The 22,736-nt window shown below is 32.0% G+C and overlaps 1 protein-coding gene across 1 annotated transcript in view; it reads right to left on the bottom strand.

Annotated features, from left to right (window-relative positions):
• The window catches only part of AGBL4 (AGBL carboxypeptidase 4), a 1,193,307-nt gene that overhangs the window by 702,786 nt on the left and 467,785 nt on the right, over positions 1 to 22,736 (bottom strand). Inside the window, 1 exon segment of the mRNA XM_049775185.1 lies at positions 2,229 to 2,323. Coding sequence (XP_049631142.1) covers positions 2,229 to 2,323 — 95 coding nt within the window.

The following is a 22,736-nucleotide window of genomic DNA, read 5'->3' as shown; positions in this document are numbered from 1 at the left end:
TGGAGATTCTCTTCTCAGTATTTATTAAGATATATGAACAGAGATAAAATCTAGACTAATATAATCAATTCCTTGATTAGTACAGTATTGTACATGACTATTAATAATAGATGGCTTTTATTGAGCACTTAGGAAGCATCAGCACTTTATATATATATGTATATATATACATATATAAATTAATTCAACCGGATTAACTAAACATCTACTTGTGTGAATAACATTTCATTCTTGACTTTTGCATCCCATGTATGCTAAATGTTTAAAAAATAGATGAATTAGGGGCTGGAGCAGTGGTGCAAGCGGTAATGCGTTTGCCTATCACGCGCTAACCTAGGTCAGACTGCGGTGTGATCCCCGTCATCCCATATGGTCCCCCAAGCCAGGAGCGATTTCTGAGCGCCTAGTCAGGAGTAACCCCTGAGTGTCATCGGGTGTGCCCACCCAAAAAAAGGTGAATTAATCATCTGAATGACAGTGAGAAATAATGAAATAGTACAGTGTCCTCATTAAATATGGCTTTAAGAAAACACTTAAACTCTCCTACACTCAATTCAAATTTTACTGAATTAACATTATAGCCTTATAAGGTTTTCAGTGTATAGCATTATACTCATATCTCTATATATTCAACTATGAATAAAAATGAAGTTTAGTTTTCATTTACTATATACAATTGACTTAATTTACCTGTTTCATCAAATTTCAACCCTTTTCCTCTCTAATAGCAATAAACTTGTATTTTAAATATAAAAGTTTTGTTTTTTAATTTCTTTACTTTCTACTAATTAGTGAATTAAAATGAAATTGTCTTTCTTCATATGTCTTATTTCACTTAGCATACGATTTGTTGGGTCATTCGTGTGTCAAGTGACAAGAGTTTCTCATTCATGTATAGATATTTAAATTGTTTCATATCCCAGCTACTAAAAATAAATGTTTTTATGAACTTACGTTTTTATGAAGTGTTTTTGGTAAATATCTAGAAACGAAATAGTGGACTATATGATATTTTTATCCTTTTTTAAACATATTTAGCATTTTTTATTCTTAATTATTTGAGGACTCTAATGTTTTATATAGTGGCTGTACTAATTATCACACCTAAAATGGGTGAGTTTCTTTCCTTCTGTTCAACATCTGTTGCTAGTTTCTTGTCTCTTTGACAATGTTGATTCCCTTTATTCTTCCTTTATTTCCTTTTACTCAGGGTCAGGATTCAAACTTTGGTCTTTCCACATGTGAGGCATATGTTCTACCATTTGAATCACATAAGAGAAATTCTTTTAAGAGGTTTTGATATTCATTTCCCTAGTAAATAATGATGAACAGCTTTATATGTGTCAATTGGCTATTATATGTTCACTGTGTGTTCCTGGCTTCATTGTCATAAATTAGTAATATATATAAGCTTATATATAAGCTTATTTTAGGCCTTCAGAGAAGTAATTTTAATGGTTTATATCTGATTGTACTACAATAAAAATGGTTCTACATTAATCTAGCTTTGTAGCATTGTTTGAATCCAACATAAATAATATATCCATTTTGTTCTTTTAGCTCAGGATTGCTTTGGTTACCAAGAACTCTATTAGAACATCTAAAATATTCCTATTTCATTTCTCTGAAGAATAACATTGAGATAGAAAAGAATTATATTGCTAAAGGTTTTAAATAAAATATCCTCCATTTCTTTAATAGAGGAATATTTAAAATTTACCTCACAAAAATGTGAGATTAAGAAAGAAAATATTAAAAATATTAAAATAATATCTGGAAAAAATAGGCTTTCACTATGGTGTCATTATCATCGTCATAATTCCTAGACCAAAATTTCCAAATCTCATTTTTATTATATTACTGTAACAAACAGAACTTGAAAATCCACAAAAACAACACAGCCTAGCAAAGCAGAGCAGTATAGTATAGACTTCAATGTCCTCACAGATTCCTATAGAGTACTTAATGTTCAGTTAGGAAAAACAATCAAATTTAATTATGTCTGTAAAGATATCATTATAAAAATCAAACAGGACAGGAAATCTATGAAAAAAACTGACTAGTCTTACATCATATAAATATACTGGTAATTCCAAATATGAAATCTTATGTTTTGAAATTTTCAAAAAATAGTAATTAGATCTCATAAAATAGCCATATAGGAACCATTATTCTAGACCTAGATAGCGAGCAAATATTTGGGTTCTGTTCTATCTTTGTGCACTTACCATTTTGGCCTGCTGGTAGATTTCACCATAGGGGCCATTCCATCTCTGTAAAGACTCTTGGTTTTGCTGAAGTTAACAATATTGAAAATGACTCTCTGAAAGAAAAAAAAAAGGAAGAGATTATTTTTATCAGAAGTCTATGTTATAAAAATTTCCACTTTTTCAAAACTGAAAATGAAAACAAGCAAGGTTTAAAATAAACCCACACTAATTGCTACAGCATAGTAATGATAAACGGTTTCCACAGAAAGTAAATATATTTGTTTTAGTTTACCATAGTAGATAAAGGAATTTGAAATCATGCATCTTAATTCAAAACTCTTCTGTTCTTATATTGTGTGACCTGACCAAGTTACAAAATCTTCCTTTACCTCCTCATCTCAAAATGTGAATGTTAGTGTTTGTGTGTGTGTGTGTGTGTATAAACAACTATTAGAACCATAGTGAATACTAAATTTCTAAGTTTTAGCTATTATTAGTAATTTGGCTAATTTGTTGATTTACATGCAAATTAGTACTATCTGTCATCACTAGAGAAACAATAGTATAGTTGAAGCACTTGAAGTTCAAAAAAACTAGATAATTAATGGCATCAGTATTGTTGGCAAAAACTACAAATACTTAGTATCTCTTTTAATATACTTGCATATATAATATACTTTAAAATTTTAATATACCTTCATTTATTATACACTACTATGGGTCAGATTATTAGGTTTAACTTCAATCTCAGCATCAAATTCTAGAAATATAGGTGCTTTGATAATTTCCCTCTTTAGATATTAAAATGTATGAGTAGGATATTAACATACTTTCAGGAAATAAGTGAAGTCATAAGACTTAGAACTTTATGTAGAAATATTGTAGTAGTAAATAAAGATGAAAGATGGGGAGAACTGGGATTAGAATACACTAAATGACAACTGAGATAATACGAAGTAGAGAAAATGAAGTCAGAGAAGTTAGATAAAAGGAAGATTTCTGGAGATCACCTTTAGTGAACTCTTCTCTGTAGAAATAGTAAAGAAATACACTAAATTTACATATTATTTTATTGTTATATTGCATGAGGTAGTATCTGATATCAATCGATAGTAATTTAATAATTTATAATTAGACTTTCCTATAGCTAAAATGTAAATTTTGACATGCAAATTTAAAAATATGTGGAATAGGGGCCGGTGAGGTGGCGCTAGAGGTAAGGTGTTTGTCTTGCAAGCGCTAGCCAAGAAAGGACCATGGTTCTATCCCCCGGCGTCCCATATGGTCCCCCAAACCAGGGGCAATTTCTGAGCCCTTAGCCAGGAGTAATCCCTGAGCATCAAACGGGTGTGGCCGGAAAAAAAATATGTGAAACAAATTCAATGAAGTTAACTACCTTATAAAAGGCAAATAGCTAATTGACAGAATATAGATATTGGAATTCAGGGAGCATAAATATTAAAAACACATCTATGATCCTAACCTTTGATCTACTCATAAAAATCTTACAATTCTAACATGTCTGTTTACCAAATAAGGGCAAAAATAAAATAATGGCAATCTTGAAAGCCTTTGAGATTTTATGTAATTAAAAAGAAAAATTTCAAGACCATTTCATTTTCTTATAGTTGATAATAACATAAAATGCTTTGTTCTTTTAAATAAATTCTTAGAAAGGACGTGTATATGCCCTTCTCCTCAGAGACATAGCTATTGACCCTATTTCCAGGCATTTCAGTCCCAGGCATTGCTTTTGTCGTAATATTAAGTCATCAAGAGTATCTAAAGCTGTTACATTATTAATAACCCAAACCTACCTAATGTCAATTCAATTACTTCTCAAAGACCTTGACTACTGTCTGATAGAAGAAAATCAATATCGGTAGGACAAATATCCTTTGAACCTCACATGGATTAATTCCTCTTTTTTTTTTTCAATATGCTTTGTGTAAGATACATTTCCAGTCACCTGGAAGTCATATTGCAGTTCCAGGATCAATATTAATGCTAATTACAGGATAAAAATTATATATAATATGGCTATGGGAGTCTAAAATAATGCAATTGTAAAACAGTTATTTAACACTAATATACTACAATGTTCCAGGAATTTAAAATATGCTATATTATTTAGCCTTTTCATCTATAAATATAAGTTGTTTATTAGGCAATTTCACACAAGGATGAGTTGAAGCTAATGAATGCTAATTTCTCCAACCTAAATCCCTGAACTATTAAATGGTAGAATTAGGACTTAAATCTTAAGTGCTTTTATCATAAAGATTAAACTTTTTGTATGACCTATATTCATGTAAATGAACAATATCTCTTATCATTACCCACTTATGTGCTTTAAAAATGTTTTCCAATTTAGTAAGGGAATATATGTTTGTGAGAATCAGACATTTGGGAGTATACAGTGCAGAAAATATTAATTTTCTATATTTTATAATTAATACAACAAAATAACTAGCATCCATATAGTAATACCTTCTTCACTTTCATTTATGATCTTATTTGCATGGCTTTCCTCTTTTATTTTTTGTAAATCTCATTAAGAGTTTGTCGATTTTGATACTTTCAAAGAACCAGCTCTTTGTTTAATTAATCTTTTGTACTGTATTTTAAATTTACTTATTATAACTACTTTTTATTATTTCCTTCTTTCTACAGACTTTATGTTTCATTTGCCATTCATTTTACTAGTTTTTTAACATGTGAAGTTAGATTGTTTACTTAAGTATCTTTTATTTGTTTCCTAATATAAAATTGTACAGATAAGAATTTCCTTCCTAGAACTGTTTTCTGTGTGTTCCGTATGTTCTAATAGCTCATGTCTTCATTCTCAACTCCAATATCTCTTTTATTTCCTCATTCACCTTATAGTGCTGAATTAGCCTTTTCAGTATAGAGCAGTTTAAATTTGTCTAGCCAACAGCTAAAATCATAATGAATGGCAAATAACTAAAATTTTTCCAAGATAAGGATGCCCACTATTATTTGACATAGTATCAAATGACAATCTTATAGGAATTATTTCAAAAATATTTAAAGGAATATAAATAGAAAAAAATGTAAGATCACAACTATTCTAAGACATGTTAATATATTAAAAAAAAAACAAAGACTTCAACAAAAATCTATTGGGAACTATAGACCAATATAGCTAAGTGGCAGACATAAATGAAATTCAAAAAGTCTGCTGTATTTACATATTCAAAAATAACATACAAGAGAAGAAAATCTAAAAAATTACAGTTACATTTTTAAAAGAATCAAGTAATTTGTAATACTTTAGTTAACTAAGTAGAAAAATATATTTTTATATTGAAATCTATATTAAAAACTAAATGTTATTGAAGAAAATATAATTAAAAACAGAAAAGGAAAGATATTCCATATTAATATATCAGAATAATTAATTTTGTTAAAATGATCATCCTACCAAAATCATTATACAAATTCCATATTATCCATACCAAAATTCTAATGGCAATTACAAGGATACAAATGCTATTAAACTAAATGGAACCGCAAAATATGTAGGATGACTAATGTGATCCTAAGAAAAAATGTGAGAGGTACCACATTACTGATGTTAAAATTTTCTGTAAAGCTAGAGAAATAATGAATACTTTAAATAAAAGAGTAAAAATATAATTTCCCTATGATCCAGAGATATTGCTTCTTGGAATATATCTCTAAAACTAAAAAACATTAATTCAAAAATATATGCATTCCTGTGTTCAGTGCTGTGTCCTGTGTCTTGCAGTGCTTAATACAATAGAGAGTATGTGAATGCAACACAATTGTATAACAATAGAAGAAAGGACACATAAGTTTATAAATATACCCACTTAGAATACTATACATCTATAAAAATTTACAGAATCATGCAATTTGCAGTAGTTTGAATAGAATTAAGGATATTGTACTATGCAAAATAAGTCTGAGGGAGAAGAGCAAACAATGAATGATTTCATTTATCTGTAGACTATAAAGAGACAAAACAAGGGAATAGATACTATCAATGACAAATTGTTGTCTCTGGATTACAATATCCAATACAAAATTTAAAAACTAATGAAGGAAGAGAGGTTGGGGAAAAGAATCATATTGGAGATGACATAGGGACACTGAAGAGGTTCACAGGTATGTTGGTGGTGATGGGATAAAATGATTTTGTTTATCATGATATTCAATACAGTATGCTGCTGAAATAAAAGCAATCAAAACAACAGAATTGAGAGCCCGTTACACAACCTTCATTCATAACAGTGAAGACAAGGACATAAAATGGACCCTGTAAAAACCAATAATAGTTCTGGGAAATCTGGTTAACTACATAAAAATGAACTAAATGTACTACTAATTTACATGATACACAAAAGTTGATTTAAGGCAAACTAAGAAATTTGATGCTAGAACTAAGGCAATAAAGACTAACAAAAAATCCACCGATTTGGAGGGCAGGGCAACAATACATAAGGTAGGGTGCTTAACTTCCACCAGCTGACTTAGGTTTGATAATTGGAACACAGCCCTGAGCCATTCAGGAATGATCCCTGAGTATAGAAACAGCAGTAAGCTAGTAGTAAGCTCTAGATATATAGCCCAAGACCAAGAAAAAAACTCAAACAAAAAAACATACAAAAAAAACAATACAAAGCACTTCATGATATTGGCTTCAGTGATTCAGTTCCATAGGCAAGGAAAACAAAAATAAACAAATGGGATTGCATCAAATCTGAAAATATATATACTGCAAAAGAAACTATCACTGAAACAAATGAACATCCTACTGAATGAGAGAAATATTTGCACAACATAAAAATACTAATATTCATGTGAGGGTATAGTTCTGTGGAGAGACTGACTAATTTTCAAGATACATAACACACAAAACCACAATGAAATTCCTGTAACTATGGTGTGTAAATAAAACAATTATATTTAAAAAAGAAAAACACATTTTCTCATAACAGTCATATTCCATCGTGTATATATGCAAGTTTCACTGCATATATGTATGTATACACACCACATTTCTTTATGTACGTGGCTGTTGTTATTTAGGTTGTTTCTAAGATATTGATTATAGCAAATCATGGTGTGATGAGCATAGTTGTGTTTATGCCTTTTTGAATTAATGTTCTTGTGCTCTTGGGGTATATGACTAGCAGTATAATCACATAGTCAGATGGAAGTTCTATTCTAAAAATTTTGTGAACTCTACTAAACATTTTTCAAAGAGTTTAAATATGTCTACAATCTCACCAGCAATAATTTTCTTTCTCTACATCTCAACCAGAATATACTATTATACTGTTTCTGCATTGTCTGGGTATAGATTATTCTCACTAGTCTAAGGTGTTATTCTTTTGACTTGAACTTCCTCAATGATCAGTTATAATGAACACTTTTTTATTTGCATGTTTACTATTTTAATGTATTTTGGGGAAATATATTTCATTTCCTCTCCCCACGTTTTGTTGTAATTCACTGGAATAGGAGGATGTCATGTAAAGAGAGGAGAAAGACAAAGGCAGGATAATCTCACTCATGCAGCAGATAAAGAAACAAAGCAAGTAAATAATCCCAAATGGAAACAAAGTTACATATATGGTCAGTTGATTTGTAAACTGGATAGTCTAATGGGACTGAGAGAGCAGAAAGGACCTTAAAATAATGGCAGACATACTGACACTTAGGTATTAGCATCTTGTATCAGCATGACAATTATAACCCAATAATATCAGTATTACTGTAAAATATACTTCAATATAAAATTTGAAAAATGGTTTTAAGTCAACAATATTGTAATCATGTTATCTACACTACAACAAAAATAAACAATAAGTAAAACTACATCGTATAAAAAAAGTAAAGAAGTGAGTGATCAAGAATGAGGTCATTGGGGCCGGGTAGGTGGCGCTGGAGGTAAGGTGTCTGCCTTGCAAGCGCTAGCCAAGGAAGGACCGCGGTTCGATCCCCCGGCGTCCCATATGGTCCCCCCAAGCCAGGGGCGATTTCTGAGCATATAGCCAGGAGTAACCCCTGAGCGTCAAACAAGTGTGGCCCAAAAAACCAAAAAAAAAAAAAAAAAGAATGAGGTCATCATCTGAGGCCAGCTGGTAGGATGTTTGCATTGTAAACAGCTGGCTTAAATTCAATCCCCAGAATCCCTTATAGTTCCCTGAGTTGAGCAGGAGAAACTTCTGAGCACTAAGCTAGGAGTAACTAAGCAATGCTTGGTGTGGCCCAAAGACAAAAAAATCTGAGATATTCGGCTTAATAGTAATGTTTATAACAAAGCAATACTCAATCAGAACTGGGAGAGAACAATCATGAACAACTTTGTACTTTTGGGAAAAAAGTAAATGAGATGATAGACACAAATTATTTTTTTATTTAAAAAAGTGGAGAGAAGGGGCCGGAGCAATAGCACAACAGTAGGGCGTTTGCTTTGCATGTATCTGACCCAGGAAGGACCTCGGGTTCGGTGCCCAGCATTCCATATGGTCCCCCAAACCAGGAGCGGTTTCTGAGCTTATACCGAGGAGTAACCATTGAGCATCACCAGGTGTGGCCAAAAAAACAAAAACTAAAAAAAAAAAAAAAAAAAAAAAAAGGTGGAGAGAAGAGCTTAAACATTCATTTTGCAATAAAATTATCAAAATCAGTACAACAAAAATCTTAATATGACAAAATGCTAACATATATCATCATGTCAGTCTCTGAGTTTTACATATATATATATTACTTGTATTGGAAATTTGTACCTAATTTAAAATTCAAATATTTAAATACCTTTAACTCATTAGAAATTTTGCATAAAATCCTAAGCTACATAACTTAATTTTTAGCTAATGGTCAAGAAATTCTTGTCAGCATTTTATTAAATTAGGTATTCTTTTTCTTTATTATTTCAAATGCCACACTAACATAAAATAAATTTTTATATCCTTTAGCTTATTTCTAGACCAGGGGTGGTGAACAAGTTTGACACCAAGAGCCAAAATTTTAAACTGTGAGAGTCAGAGAGCCACACCACGCAGTCACCTGCCAAAACAGACAAAAACTCACACAAAAGCATCTAATTTTAACAATAATATATTAAACACATATTGCATTTTGCCATTTTGAGTGAGGGTCAAAATCCTACTCGCCACCCCTGTTGTAGACTTTCAGTTCTGTTTCACAGATTGATGTGACACAGATTATTTTAGTGACACCCACTGGTTTGATGTGTTTTATTACAGAAAAAGTTATCAAAGAGAGATATTTGTCATTTTAAATAGCTTCATTTCAAGTGATTGTTATTTTATGTTGTACTGATTCTTTAACTATTCATTTTATTACATTTATGTACAATTATTTGCATTTTTATTATATTTCACCATTCCTTATAATATTTTATATGCTTTTTCTCTTTAAAAATTTGTATTTCATCTTCATTTATGTAATGGTATATTTATATTAAAATATGAACTTGATTCATAAGATAAGAATGGGTAGCTTTCATATGCTGATATCACTGACTACTTCTGAGAAAACAACAGTTTATGACTATTCTGTTCACTAATACAGAGTGCTATATTAAACAATGGATGGAAACTTCTTGAAGAATACCTGATTACAGTCCGTGATAACTTAAAATAAAGTCAAGTGGTATTGATTGAGAAAGATGATGCATGCATATCACTTGAGAAAGATAGTACAAGAGTTTAGGGTGATATTGTTGTTTTGTGATATTTCAGAGATTAATTATGTGGACTAACTTGGGATATAATCTGTCTTAATTTTTAAACCAATTAGTTACTTTGCTTAAGAACATATTTCATTTTTTTTAAATTGTCTACTGTGGGTCCAACATGATCATCAAAACTGTGGAAAAGTTCTAAGCCTATGGAACTTTGATAGCATTTTTTAATCTTTCTGAAGCTTAAAAACCATCCCTCACCCTCGTCTCAGCTCTATGCTTACAAAGAGGAAATATTTATCTGTTACAATTGTTGTTAGAATAAAATATAATGGCCAAAGCAATGTGATTTGTCTAGAATTGCACCCCATATAAATTCATCCCATATACACCTTAACACAGGCCCTTTGCCTGGTCTGTATTGTGAATCGGGGGACAAAAAATAGAATTGACAATAAACATATATATAAGCATGTTAACTACTTGAATGTGTAAAAAAAATAGATGTGAGTGTTTGTGTGTGTTTAAGCCTCCTGCCCATAAAGAGTCTACAGGTTGCCTCCCAAGTTTCCCAAAGATTTCCAGGAAATCTTGAACATGATATGTCAGAAGCATGAAGTTTGGAGTCTAGATAATTATTACATGAAAAGCAAATTAAAATTCATTATAAATTGATGTTGAAGCAGTACAGGAAACAAAGGTTGTTAATTAGCTGCACCTGTTTCTTGTTAACTGGAAATTGTCAAAAATCTCACACAGATATTGCAGACTGATAGAGATAATAAAGAAATGATTTTCACATTAAATTTTAGGAAATTCTTTTTTCCCACTGAAAGCCTGTTTTGTTTGTTTTTGTTTTTGTTTTTTAAATAAGCAGTAATGGGCCTGGAGAGATAGCACAGCGGCGTTTGCCTTGCAAGCAGCCGATCCAGGACCAAAGGTGGTTGGTTCGAATCCCAGTGTCCCATATGGTCCCCCCATGCCTGCCAGGAGCTATTTCTGAGCAGACAGCCAGGAGTAACCCCTGAGCACCGCTGGGTGTGGCCCAAAAACAAAAAAAAATAAAAATAAAAATAAAGCAGTAAAATAGGGTATAAGGAGAATGGAGCAAACTATTCTCATTTCACCATATTGAAAGAGGGCATTAGCAACATAACAAAGGTAGTCTTCCCACTACTAATAGGACTAAGTTTCCACCAACACAGACAAAATGGACTCTGCCACATTCATACAGTGAGTTTTTATCTTAACTTAATTCAGCAAATAGTCTTCTAATCATTTTAATAGTAATAATTTCCTACTCTGCTATGTTTTGGGATTATAATAATAAATAAAATTGGATCATTTATCTTTAAGGAGTAACCAAGTGTGAAATAGACTCCTCTCATTTTTCTCATTCATTTTTCATTCTCTTTCTCACATGGCCATGTAGGACAGGAAGAATAAAAGAAATTCCAGTCAGAAGTAACAAGAACAAAAATGAAGGGTATTTTAGAACTGAAAGCTATTTTCTTTGGTTAGAACAAAGAAATCTGGGGTTAAATGGGTTAAATTATGAGACTAAAGCTGTAAAATATGTTAACATGTTACAGGTCTAACTTATTGAAAACAAAATGAAGGGACTATTGATAAGTTTTTAAGTATATATATATATATTTAAGCATATATAGATATATGATCATACATATATATGCACATATACATATATCATACATATATATCATATATATAGATGTTTTGATAACAGCTACTTAAAAATAAATTCCTGTTTATTTTGCAGTGGTGGAAAAGTCAAGAAGGACAAATTGAGCATTAGCTACCTGGCTAATTAAAATCCTTTGGCAGCTCACAATTCACTTAGAGTGAGTCTATTCATTTTTCAGTTACATGCCTTCCCAACCAAGAAGTGTTTCATAGTTAATAGAATAAATGAAACAAGTATATAAAATAATAATTATAATTTAATCAACTAAATGGGTTAATAAGTAATAGAAAAAGCCACATGTCTTTACATTTTTGGGATGACCAAACAAGAATGTATACATTTCTACATTTAGACACTACTGAAAATACTTGGATTTTGTTCACTTAGTACCCCTTTGAGGTGCTAAATATCAATATTTGAATGATAACACAATGCCATCCATGTCTATTCCTTTTTAGCTTGTCATTCTACTTGTCTTTTATTACTTATATATACAAATCATATGTGCTAGATTTAATGCAAACATTTCACAGAAATTTTTATCCTATATTTACATTTTTACTATAATTTTGATGCTTTTCTCAAGAAAAGGTGAGGTCCCTAAATTTGGACTCAGTGGTTGTCTGATTTTGTCCAATTTAAATTAGTAATAGTGATGGTCAGCTCAGCTCCAAGGAGACTTTGTACATAAGTGCAATTTTCACTTAAATTTCTGCCATCAGCAATTAATCAAATCCAGGGTAGGGGACATATGATAAAAAACCACACTGAAAAGACTGCACATTTTTCCAGTTGAAAATATCCAAGATCAGACTACAGACAGATGACATGTAAACGTAAGACAACAAAGTAAAAACAACAGCTTATGTGCCTGATCCATACCTAACCACCAATACAGAGGACCACCCTCATGGCTCAATGAACACATGTGCATTAACAAACACTACTTTTATTCACTGAATTATAAAATGATTTGAAATTTAGTTTCAGTGGAATAATGTGATATGTATTGCTTAATGATCAAGGCCATGCCAAAAAAGAAAAAGTGAGCAAAAATATTTAAAAGAAAGTAAAGAAATAACTTTTATGTTTTTATGCTGAGTCTAAAAGAGTCAAATGCATAGAAGCCAGATAAAAATGATCATTGGAAGGGCAATGGCAAAAAAGGGACTTATTGGTCCATAAATAAAATCTTCCAGTAATAAAATGAATATGTTATGAATACTTAATATACAACATGGGGGTGAAAATAATACTGTATTACATATATATATATATATATATATATATATATATTGAAAGTTGCAAAAAGAGTAACCTGAATATTAGAACCACATACCAGATGGCAATTAGGTAATATATGTTTCAAATCAACACATTCAATTAAAAAATGTTATAGGTGAATTATATTGCAATTAAGTTGGGAAAATTAAAATTAAAAAGAAAAATAAAGAAAAATCACTTACTTCAGTGTAGTACATATTCACACCATTTAACTTATTTATTTGTTAAGTCAATTATATTTGGACTGGGGTTATATGTACTGACATTACTATGATCAAATGAAAATAGCACTTACTTATCAATAAAAAGGCAAGTGTTTATATAGTTTTCTTTTTTCTGCTAAATCAATTTTGTTTGTAAATTAGACAAACATATTAATCAAATAAACACATGGAAGGAGAAGACACATAAAATTCCAGCTGTACTGGGAGATTTAACATATATTAACTGGCATTAATGTGTGCGATAGCACACCTCTAAAAGCAGTAATATATATATGTATATATATATATAGTAACTCAATTATATCATTCAAAGATCTATAGTCCTAAAACTTTAAATATTTTGCAAAACTCAGAAGGGACTAAGCTGGTGGTACCTCTTCCTTACAATGGTCTGGAAACCTTCCAGACATTGTAATTAAGCACAAAAAATGAAAATTTTCCTGTATTAACTACTTATATCCTCTACCATATTAATAATTTTATTATAAATTTGTCTAATAAATTGTATTATAATTATATGTTGTTGACTTAAGTCATAATCTGTAAGATTTGAACTTCCAAATGAAAGTCTAATATTCCTTAAATAATAGATTAAATAATTCTAATTGCCTTTAAAATACTATTGAAGCATCACATAATAATATACTTTGATATTTTTTTCTAGAATTTTACATTGTAAATTTAGAATGGTGGGGAAAAATTTAGCGTCTGTCCTGCTGAATTTTGTATTTTATTGGGTCTGAGAAAGTTCCATAGTTATGTTATAAAGCCATGCCAGTTTTTCTGTTGATTTCTTTGTAAAATAAGAAGCCTGAAAAAGATTATAGTAATAGATCACAGACGTCTGAGTTGATTAGCATCATGAGAAGCGAATGAGAGTAAGGGATCAGAGACAGAAATGGCATAAGGTTTCAATTTGAAGTCAGGGTAAAGATTCAATTTATCTTAGAAAAGATTCAATTTATCTCTCAAAAATATAGAAAAATAAAACATTAAATGTCAAATATGCAATGATCATGCTTTGAAAAATCAGTATAATCCATATGAAGTAAAGATCTTGATATCAGACCCGAAACCATAAAGTATAAAGAACAAAACATAGGTAAGACACTCCATGACATAGAGTCTAAAGGCATCTTCAAGGAATAAACAGCACTCTCCAAACAAGTTGAAGTCGAGTTATAGATCAACAGATGGACTATATTAAGCTGACTTCTGCACCTCAAAGGAAATAGTGATGAGTATACAAAAGTCACCTACAGAATGGGAGAAACTATTCACCCAATACTCATCAGACAAGGGGCTAGCAAAAATATACAAGGTACTGACAGAACAAGAAAAAAGTATCTAATCCCATCAGAAAATGGGTGGGGGGGGGAATGAACAGACACTTTCTCAAAGAGAAATACAAATGGCCAAAAGGCATATGAAAAAAAATGTTCTACATCATTACTCATCAGGATGATGCAAATCAAAACAACAATGAGGTATCATCTCACACCACAGAGACTGGCACACATCACAAAGAACCAGAACAATATGTGCTAGTGGGCATGTGGAGAGAAAGGAACTCTCATTCACTGCTGGTGGAAATGCCATCTAGTCCAGCCCTTATGGAAAACAATATGGAGATTCCTCCAAAGACTGGATATTCAGCCCCCATATGATTTGGCTATATCACTCCTGGGGATATGCCCTAGAAACACAAAAACGCGGTAATAAATGCCTTCTGCACACCTATTACTGAGCTATGTACAATAGCCAGACTCTGGAAACAACCAAGATGCCCTTCAACAGATGAATGACTAAAGAAACTGTGATGCAAATAAACAATAGAATATTATGCAGCCATCAGGAGAGATGAAGTCATGAAATTGTCCTATACATGGATAGACATAAAACTATTATGCTGAGTAAAATAAGTCAGAAGGTGAGAGATAGACAAAGAATAGTCTCACTCATCTATGGGTTTTAAGAAAAATAAAAGATAATATTGTAATAATGTCCAGAGACAACAGAGATGAGGGCTGGAAGAACCAGCTCAAGATATGCAGCTCACCACAAAGAGTGGTGAGTGCAGTTAGAGAAATAACTAACCTAACAACTATTATGACAATGTTATTGAGTGAGAGAAGCAGAATGCCTGTCTGGAATACAGGCAAGAGGTGAGGGAGGAAGGAGATGGAGGGACATTGGTGATGGGAATGTTGCATTGTTGCACTGGTAAAGGGAGGGTGTTCCTTTTATGACTGAAACCCAACTACAAACATTTTTGTAATCATAATGCTTAAAGATATTTTAAAAAGATACTGACAGTCTCTTGGAAAAAAGATAAAGGAAGGGGAAAGTGGAGAGGGGGAAGAAAGGAGAGAAATTGGGGGGACAGGACTATTATTACACTAAGAATTATCTTCAAATAATGTCCCACCCAAAAGAAAAATCAGCATAAAATTATATTTAAACCATTTTTCTCTACGTTTTTCTGGTGGTGGTGGTGGTGGTGGTGGTGGTGTGTGTCTGTGTCTCTGTGTGTTCCCTCCATGGTGCATTCTCTTGATTTTGAGCTCAGGGATTCCTCCTGGTGGTACTTGAGAAATTATTTGTGCAGCGGGTATTGAACCCAGGTTGGTTTGTACCCACTTTGCTATATATGATCCCCTTGCTAAATTTTGCCTACACATGTTCATCACTATACAAGATTTTGTTGAGTTTTTATGAATTTTATTTTATTAAAATTCACATTCATGAAGCTTCACATTATAATAGTTTTGGAAAACATAATTGGAAGAGATCGATTTTAAATGATAAAAGTATGAGTATCTTGTGGGTTGCAAACAGGAGATAAAATGTTTCTTTATTAAAGACTGCCCTCTCCAATGAATTTCAGAGAACAGTAAGATCTCCTCTTTGTTTAAAGATAATCATGTTTTTTCTCAGAGTGGTTCGGAGAGACTTACATTGCACATGAATTTTTCATGACTGATTGATTGAAAAGACAATACCAAAAAGAGAATAATAGGAGTGCAGGGACATGCCTTACAAGGTAGAGTGAAACTACTCCAAGGATTAGAATAACAAACTCAAATTCTGCCTCCAACTCAACAAATAAATAGACAATTACAAATCTGTTAAAACATTGATGGAGAGATTCTGGTACTCTAGTGGTTGGTGTGATGTAGAACTAATGTATCCCTGAAATACTACTACTAACAGCATTGTAAATCATAATGCCTAAATACAAACTGAAAGTCAAAAATATATACTGAAATATAAGAAAAAATAATTAAGGAAAAGATTACTTGTACTAAAAAAAACAACATTTATTTTATAGAACACATCTGAAACATTGTTAGAAATAAACAGGGAATGTACTAAAGAAAGTTGTCTATCTTTCGGTGGGATATGGAAGGAGAAAAGATGGGAAGATATTTGGACAGGGATATTTGTTCTTTGGCTTTAGAAAATCAATTCCTATCACTTATCTCCTAGATCTATTTCTAAAGTAGAAATAACTAATATTCAAAGTAATTGTTGGAGAAGTTTGAACAAAGTAACATCAGTAAGTGATAGCATATTGAGTAGAATGCTTGCTATGCACATGGCTGACCTGGGTTTGATCCTCAGAGTCTCATACAGTTCCCTGAGCACTGATGGAATAATTCCTGAATGGAGATTTAGGAGTAACCCCTGAGAATCACTGGTGTGGCCCAGAAACAAAACAAAACAAAATAAAGACTACTCCTCTTTTCCTTTATTACTCTGTTTCTCTTTCTTCTCTCTCTTTAAAGATATATGGATATATATATTATTCCTTTATTTGTTAATGAGATACTAAATTCTTCCCATGTATCTAAAACTATTTTATATGCTAAGCATATGTAAATGAATATACAGTCCCTAAATTCAAGTGTTTTATTTATCAATTACTAACCCTAAAAATAAGTAAATAATAAATAAATGGACAGTAAAAAATGAAGTATTAATAATGAACAAAATTAAAATAATTGAGTCTAAAATTATAGAAAATATAGTAAAGGATTTATATAGCTAAAATGACTTAAATATAATCTGCTGAATATATATTAGGTTCTACTTATTAGATACTTTTTATTATAGCATATCTGATTTATAAAATAAACCTACAGGTACAAATTATTTTTCATATTAACAAACTGTGGAACAATAGAAAAAAATGAAGAGATTAAGTATTTTTCACTTTAGTCACCCTTCAGATATAGAATAAATTTTCCTATCTAATATTTGTTTCAGGTGTTGAGAGTGATGATGATACTTATTTATGAAGATTTCTATTTACATTATGAGGATTCATAGTTAGAAAGTGACTTCTCAGAATTGTCTGAGAATGGCTTATGAGAACAGGAAAAGTTTTGTGGTGAGTTCTATCTACAACTAGGGTAAGCAAACTTAGATTTATAGCCAGGACTCCCTGTAAAGGTGGTATTTCCTGAAAGTGCTATCAAGTGAAGAAATCCCTGAACATTCTTATCAGCTTATAAAAATGCAAGTTAGAGGGTGAGAAATAAAGATTTAAATTTGATAGCATTAAATGACAAAAAATGAATTAAGATGCCTTAGCATACTTCCTAAAAAAAATCTAGTTTAAGACTATGGATAAATAAATCCCAGTCACATCTGATTTGGTCTTGTTTATGTTTTGTCAGATTTATACTGTGTGTGGTAGCTTAAACCAAAATATTTCATCATTTGCTTTTGTTGACCCTAAACAAGAATGTCCCAATATAGACATATGGGCATATATAATATTAAATATATGTTAAAATAATAGATTCCTAGAATGACTTTACTTCATACAATTATTTAAATGCTCTTAACTATGAGTAAATTAACACATTGCTAATGAACTAGCTCAAATAAAAATTCTATATACAAAAAAGTGCATTTTCTGAGTCTTGTGAATCTAAGCATCTCAAAACAGTTTGGATTTGAAGGCTGTCAAGTCAGTGTTGAATTAAAGAATCCACAGAAAAGTCATGTCAAAATTCTTTGTTGCAAATTCCATCAAGTCATTTTCAAAATCATAAACTCATCACCAAGTAGAAAGCAGAATCAATGAGGTTATGTTAAGTGGAGATTTCAAAAGTCTAATTGTTCAGCTAAAAAAAAATAGAGATTTGATATTACATGCCAAGTTTTAAAAGTTGAATATTAGTAATATTCTATATTATTTGAAATATCAGAAGTATATGGTAACAAAGTAAGAGCAATTTAAACATAAACATGAACTTTTATGCATGAAATTCAAATTTAACCTTGACAGGATAAAATTATTCTTCCCCAAAGCTATGTCCTGCTAGAAGAAAATTAAATTTATTTAGTGACAATTTACTATCAATAGAAAAACCAATAAGAAATAAATGAAGAAGGAAGGAAGAAAGTAAAGAAGGAAGATCTTTCAATAGATTATCCAAAATACATGATCAAAATATATGTTTTATATATCCAAACTTATAAAATAATTTAATTAATATCAGTGAATAAAAACAAAATATAAATAAAAGTAAACAATATTAAGACAATAATAATAAATTTCATAACTGGGTGACTGGAGACAATATTTGCAGTCTTCGTAATACCCCTTTTTGTTTTTTTCTGTTTTAGGAGAACACCTGGCAGTGTTCAGAGCTTATTCCTGACTTCTTAGGAATCATTTCTGGCAGGGCATAAGGACCATATGGAGTTCTCGGAATGAATGCAGGTTGGTTGTGTGAAAGGCAAATATTTTACTTGCTATTGCTTTGACCCATGGAGACACATTATTTGATTTCTAGTCCATAGGATTCCTCTACATCATTAAGTAGAGCCCTGAAGTGAGGCCCTAGACCCCATCGACCCAACAAACTACTGGTGGGGCCTCAGCAACACAAGGTCCAGGTTGCAAGCATTATTGGGCCCTCATATTGAACTGACATCCTAGCTGGCTGAGAATTGTCAGAAGGAGCTTTTGGGTCTCTTGAAAACACCTCCACCCACCCACCCACCACCACCACCACCACAACCATCACCAAGTTCATAAATGGGTTTCTTTTATTAATAGAAGACACACCTAAAAGTGCTAGGGCCATGCCTGATAAAGTTGCCTGATGGTGTGGACATAATAATTCTGTGCTTAAAAATCAAAGGATCATTCCATTGGTATGCAAGCAACTCTAGGGCCACAGAGTGGTGTTTAGGTGCCACCAGTGGTACTTTGTGGGCCAGGCAGCACCAGGGATAGAGTTTAGGACTCTGTACTTTCTATTAGTAAAGGATTATACATTGTTCAATATTTGATACCACATGACTTCCTAAGTATTTTCATGTATGACATAAGGTTTTTGTTTGGTTGGTTTTTTGTTTTGTTTTTGTTTTGTTTTAGGTCCCACCTGGCAGTGCTCAGGGGTTACTCCTGGCTCTACCCTCAGAAATCATTCCTGGTAGGCTTGGGGGACCAAATGGGATGCCGGGATTTGAAAGACTGTCCTTCTGCATGACAGGCAAATGCCCTACCCCCATGCTATCTCTCCGGTTCCATGACATAAGGTTTTTGAGCTCTGCATAGTCCTAGTAATTGTTTGAATTGGGGGCACAAGTAGCACTGACTCTTAGGACCTAGTACAAAGCTACTAATCAGTTGGTGGACTATAAACAAAAACAGCCTCCAGATCTCTGGATCTTAAGAACACCACTTAGAAGACCCCTCTCCTCCCCCAAAGACACATTTTTTTTAAGAATAAGACTATACAAAATAATGAAGGGGATTATTAATACTAAATAGAATTTACCCTGGAAGAAATGGAGAATATCATAAAGGTAATATATGTAGAAAAATATGCCTGCTAAAATACACACATAGCAGTAAAGCATACATAAATATGAATATATAGAGAGGCACAAAATGGAAATATGTACATGTTTATATAACATTTATTTTATGATACTTTATTGTATATACAATACATAAAGTATTTTAACAAATCATTATAATATACATCTAAACCTTAAAAAAAAGTTATATAATAATTATATCACAATAAGAGATTAAGGGTAATATATAATATGAACAGAAACTAAAGATATTTCAACAACAAAATAATACACAGAAGTCCCCATCAAAAGGGGGAAAAGTGACAAATGCAGTTGCATATCTATACCTGGACAATTCCATAGATAGTCTATTCTCAAAATAGATGTAAACCAAGCCATGAAAAATTATAGTTCCCCAGCTATGCAATAGAAAGCTGGCAATCTTGGGAGGCAAAGATGGGTCAATTCACCATCCTGTCAAAGACATGTCTGCTGCACCCATCACCCACAATGCTTTTTTGTCTTTGGCACTTCTTCACCACTCCTCTATAGCTCTCTGCAGAGACACCAATCTAACCAAAACTCCAAGTATGCTGGTATTTGGGCTGATTTCAGAATATTATTATTATCAATTTTGGAGTGAATGTGGAACCCCTTCTCCTTGCTTTCTCATATTTCCAGAAGCCCTGACAGCTGAAAATAGCTCCACAAAAGCCACACTGTCAGAAATGGTGTTTGGAATTCCTTGGACCCCACAGCTGGGTGACAACTCCCTTTTTGTTAAATACTGTCATCAATTTTCACAAATTCGCTTGTTGCTGTACTCTTTCTTTTTTCCTCTTCATTCTTTGTCCATATCTTTTCACTTTTACTTTTTTAATAATTTCTCTCTCTTACCTGTAAATAAATGTATTACGATAAAATATGTCAACTATGTGATATGTGCTTTTTTTGTTTGTTTTGTTTTTGAGTCACAGCCGGTGACGTTCAGGGGTCACTCCTGGCTATGTTGTGGTACATATACACAATGGAATATTATGCAGCCATCAGGAGAGATTAAGTCATGAAATTTTCCTATACATGGATGTACATGGAATCTATTATGCTGAGTGAAATAAGTTAGAGGAAGAGAAATAGACACAAAATAGTCTCACTCATCTATGGGTTTTATGAAACATTAAAGACATTACTGTAATAAGGCCCAGAGACAAAAGAGTGAAGGGCTGGAAGGACCAACTCACAATTTGAAGCTCACCACAAAGAGTGGTAAACACTGTTAGGGAAATTACTACACTAACAACTAGCATAACAATGTTAAAGAATGAGAGAAGTAGAATGCCTGTCATGATACAGGCAGGGGAGGGGGAGGAGGGGTGCATTGGTGGTGGGAACGTTACACTGGTGAAGGGGGGCATTCTGTTTTTGACTGAGACCCAACTATGAACATGCTTGTAATCATGGTGATTAAATAAAGATTTTTTTGTTTTGTTTTGGCAACACCTGTTTGATGCTCAGGGGTTACTCCTGGCTAAGCGCTCAGAAATTGCCCCTGGCTTGGGGAGACCATATGGGACGCTGGGGGATCGAACTGCAGTCCTTCCTTGGCTAGCGCTTGCAAGGTAGACACCTTACCTCTAGCACCACCTCACCAGCCCCTAGATAAAGATGTATATATAATTCTCCAAATAATTTTATAAAGCAGCTCAGTCTTGACTGAAATCTGTTGGGGATTAGAAGATAGTAAACACTGACACAAATATTCTAAAGCAAATATTATTACAGTAAATTAAAAGTTATGGTATAATAGAATATCAAATAGCAGAGTGAGTGATACAATATGAAACACAATTTGGTGAATTAATATAGTCAAAAACAATGTGGATACACAGTATGATTTATTTATATAATTTTTAAAATAATAATCAAATCAGAGTTGATAAGAGTATCTGTTTAGTTTAAGAACACTAATTAAGAGAAGGAACTAAGAAGTCTTCTGGATAACTTAAAATACTATTTATCTTGATAAGGGTGGCAGCTGCACTAATGTATTTATATGTAAAAATTCAGTGATATGTTTATTTGATATTTGAACATCTGATTCAGTATATACTAATCTTTAATTTTAAAAGGTTTCAAAAATATTTCCAATACTCATATTCTCTAAAGAAATTCTAAATATTTCGTTGCTCAAATCCCTTATAGCTTTAAAAATCTGTTATTCTCTGCCAGTTTTTAATAGTGGATTAGAACTTTTACTTTATCTCCTTAACAACAGTAGAACACCACCAAAATCAGCACTAAAAGCTTTAGATAATATACAATATATCTAAAAATAGTCTTAGCAGCTTAAGTGAGAAATGCATTCTAAAGGCCATAAATTATTTTGAATGGTTGGCAGTTTTCTTAAAATTTTAGTAGTGAGAGGTAAACGAGTGCTTTAATTAGGACAATAGCATATTTTTTATACTAGGGGCCAACAAAATACTAAAGCTGAAATATTACAAAGCCAAGTTGATAGACAAATACGATACTTCGGCTCTGGAAGAAAGCTAAATCTAAATGTCAGATTATGTAACTAAATGTTTTACTCTCTACAGTTTCAAAGGAATAAAAATGCCAACAGCATACTTGAAATTTAGACAATTTATGGCACAGTTGAAAATTATAGAATTGTGGGCATGAAAATGTTTTCTACCTCTGGCCTTGATACTTATTAGTTGTTTTTGAAAAATGGTTTTGAAAAAATGAAACTGAATCTTTTATATTTGTTTTTATATTTGGGGTCT

This window comes from Suncus etruscus, chromosome 6, assembly GCF_024139225.1.
Source record: "Suncus etruscus isolate mSunEtr1 chromosome 6, mSunEtr1.pri.cur, whole genome shotgun sequence".
NCBI lineage: Eukaryota > Metazoa > Chordata > Mammalia > Eulipotyphla > Soricidae > Suncus > Suncus etruscus.
The sequence above is the reverse complement of the archived record's forward strand: the minus strand, read 5'-3'. Positions and strand labels throughout refer to the sequence as shown.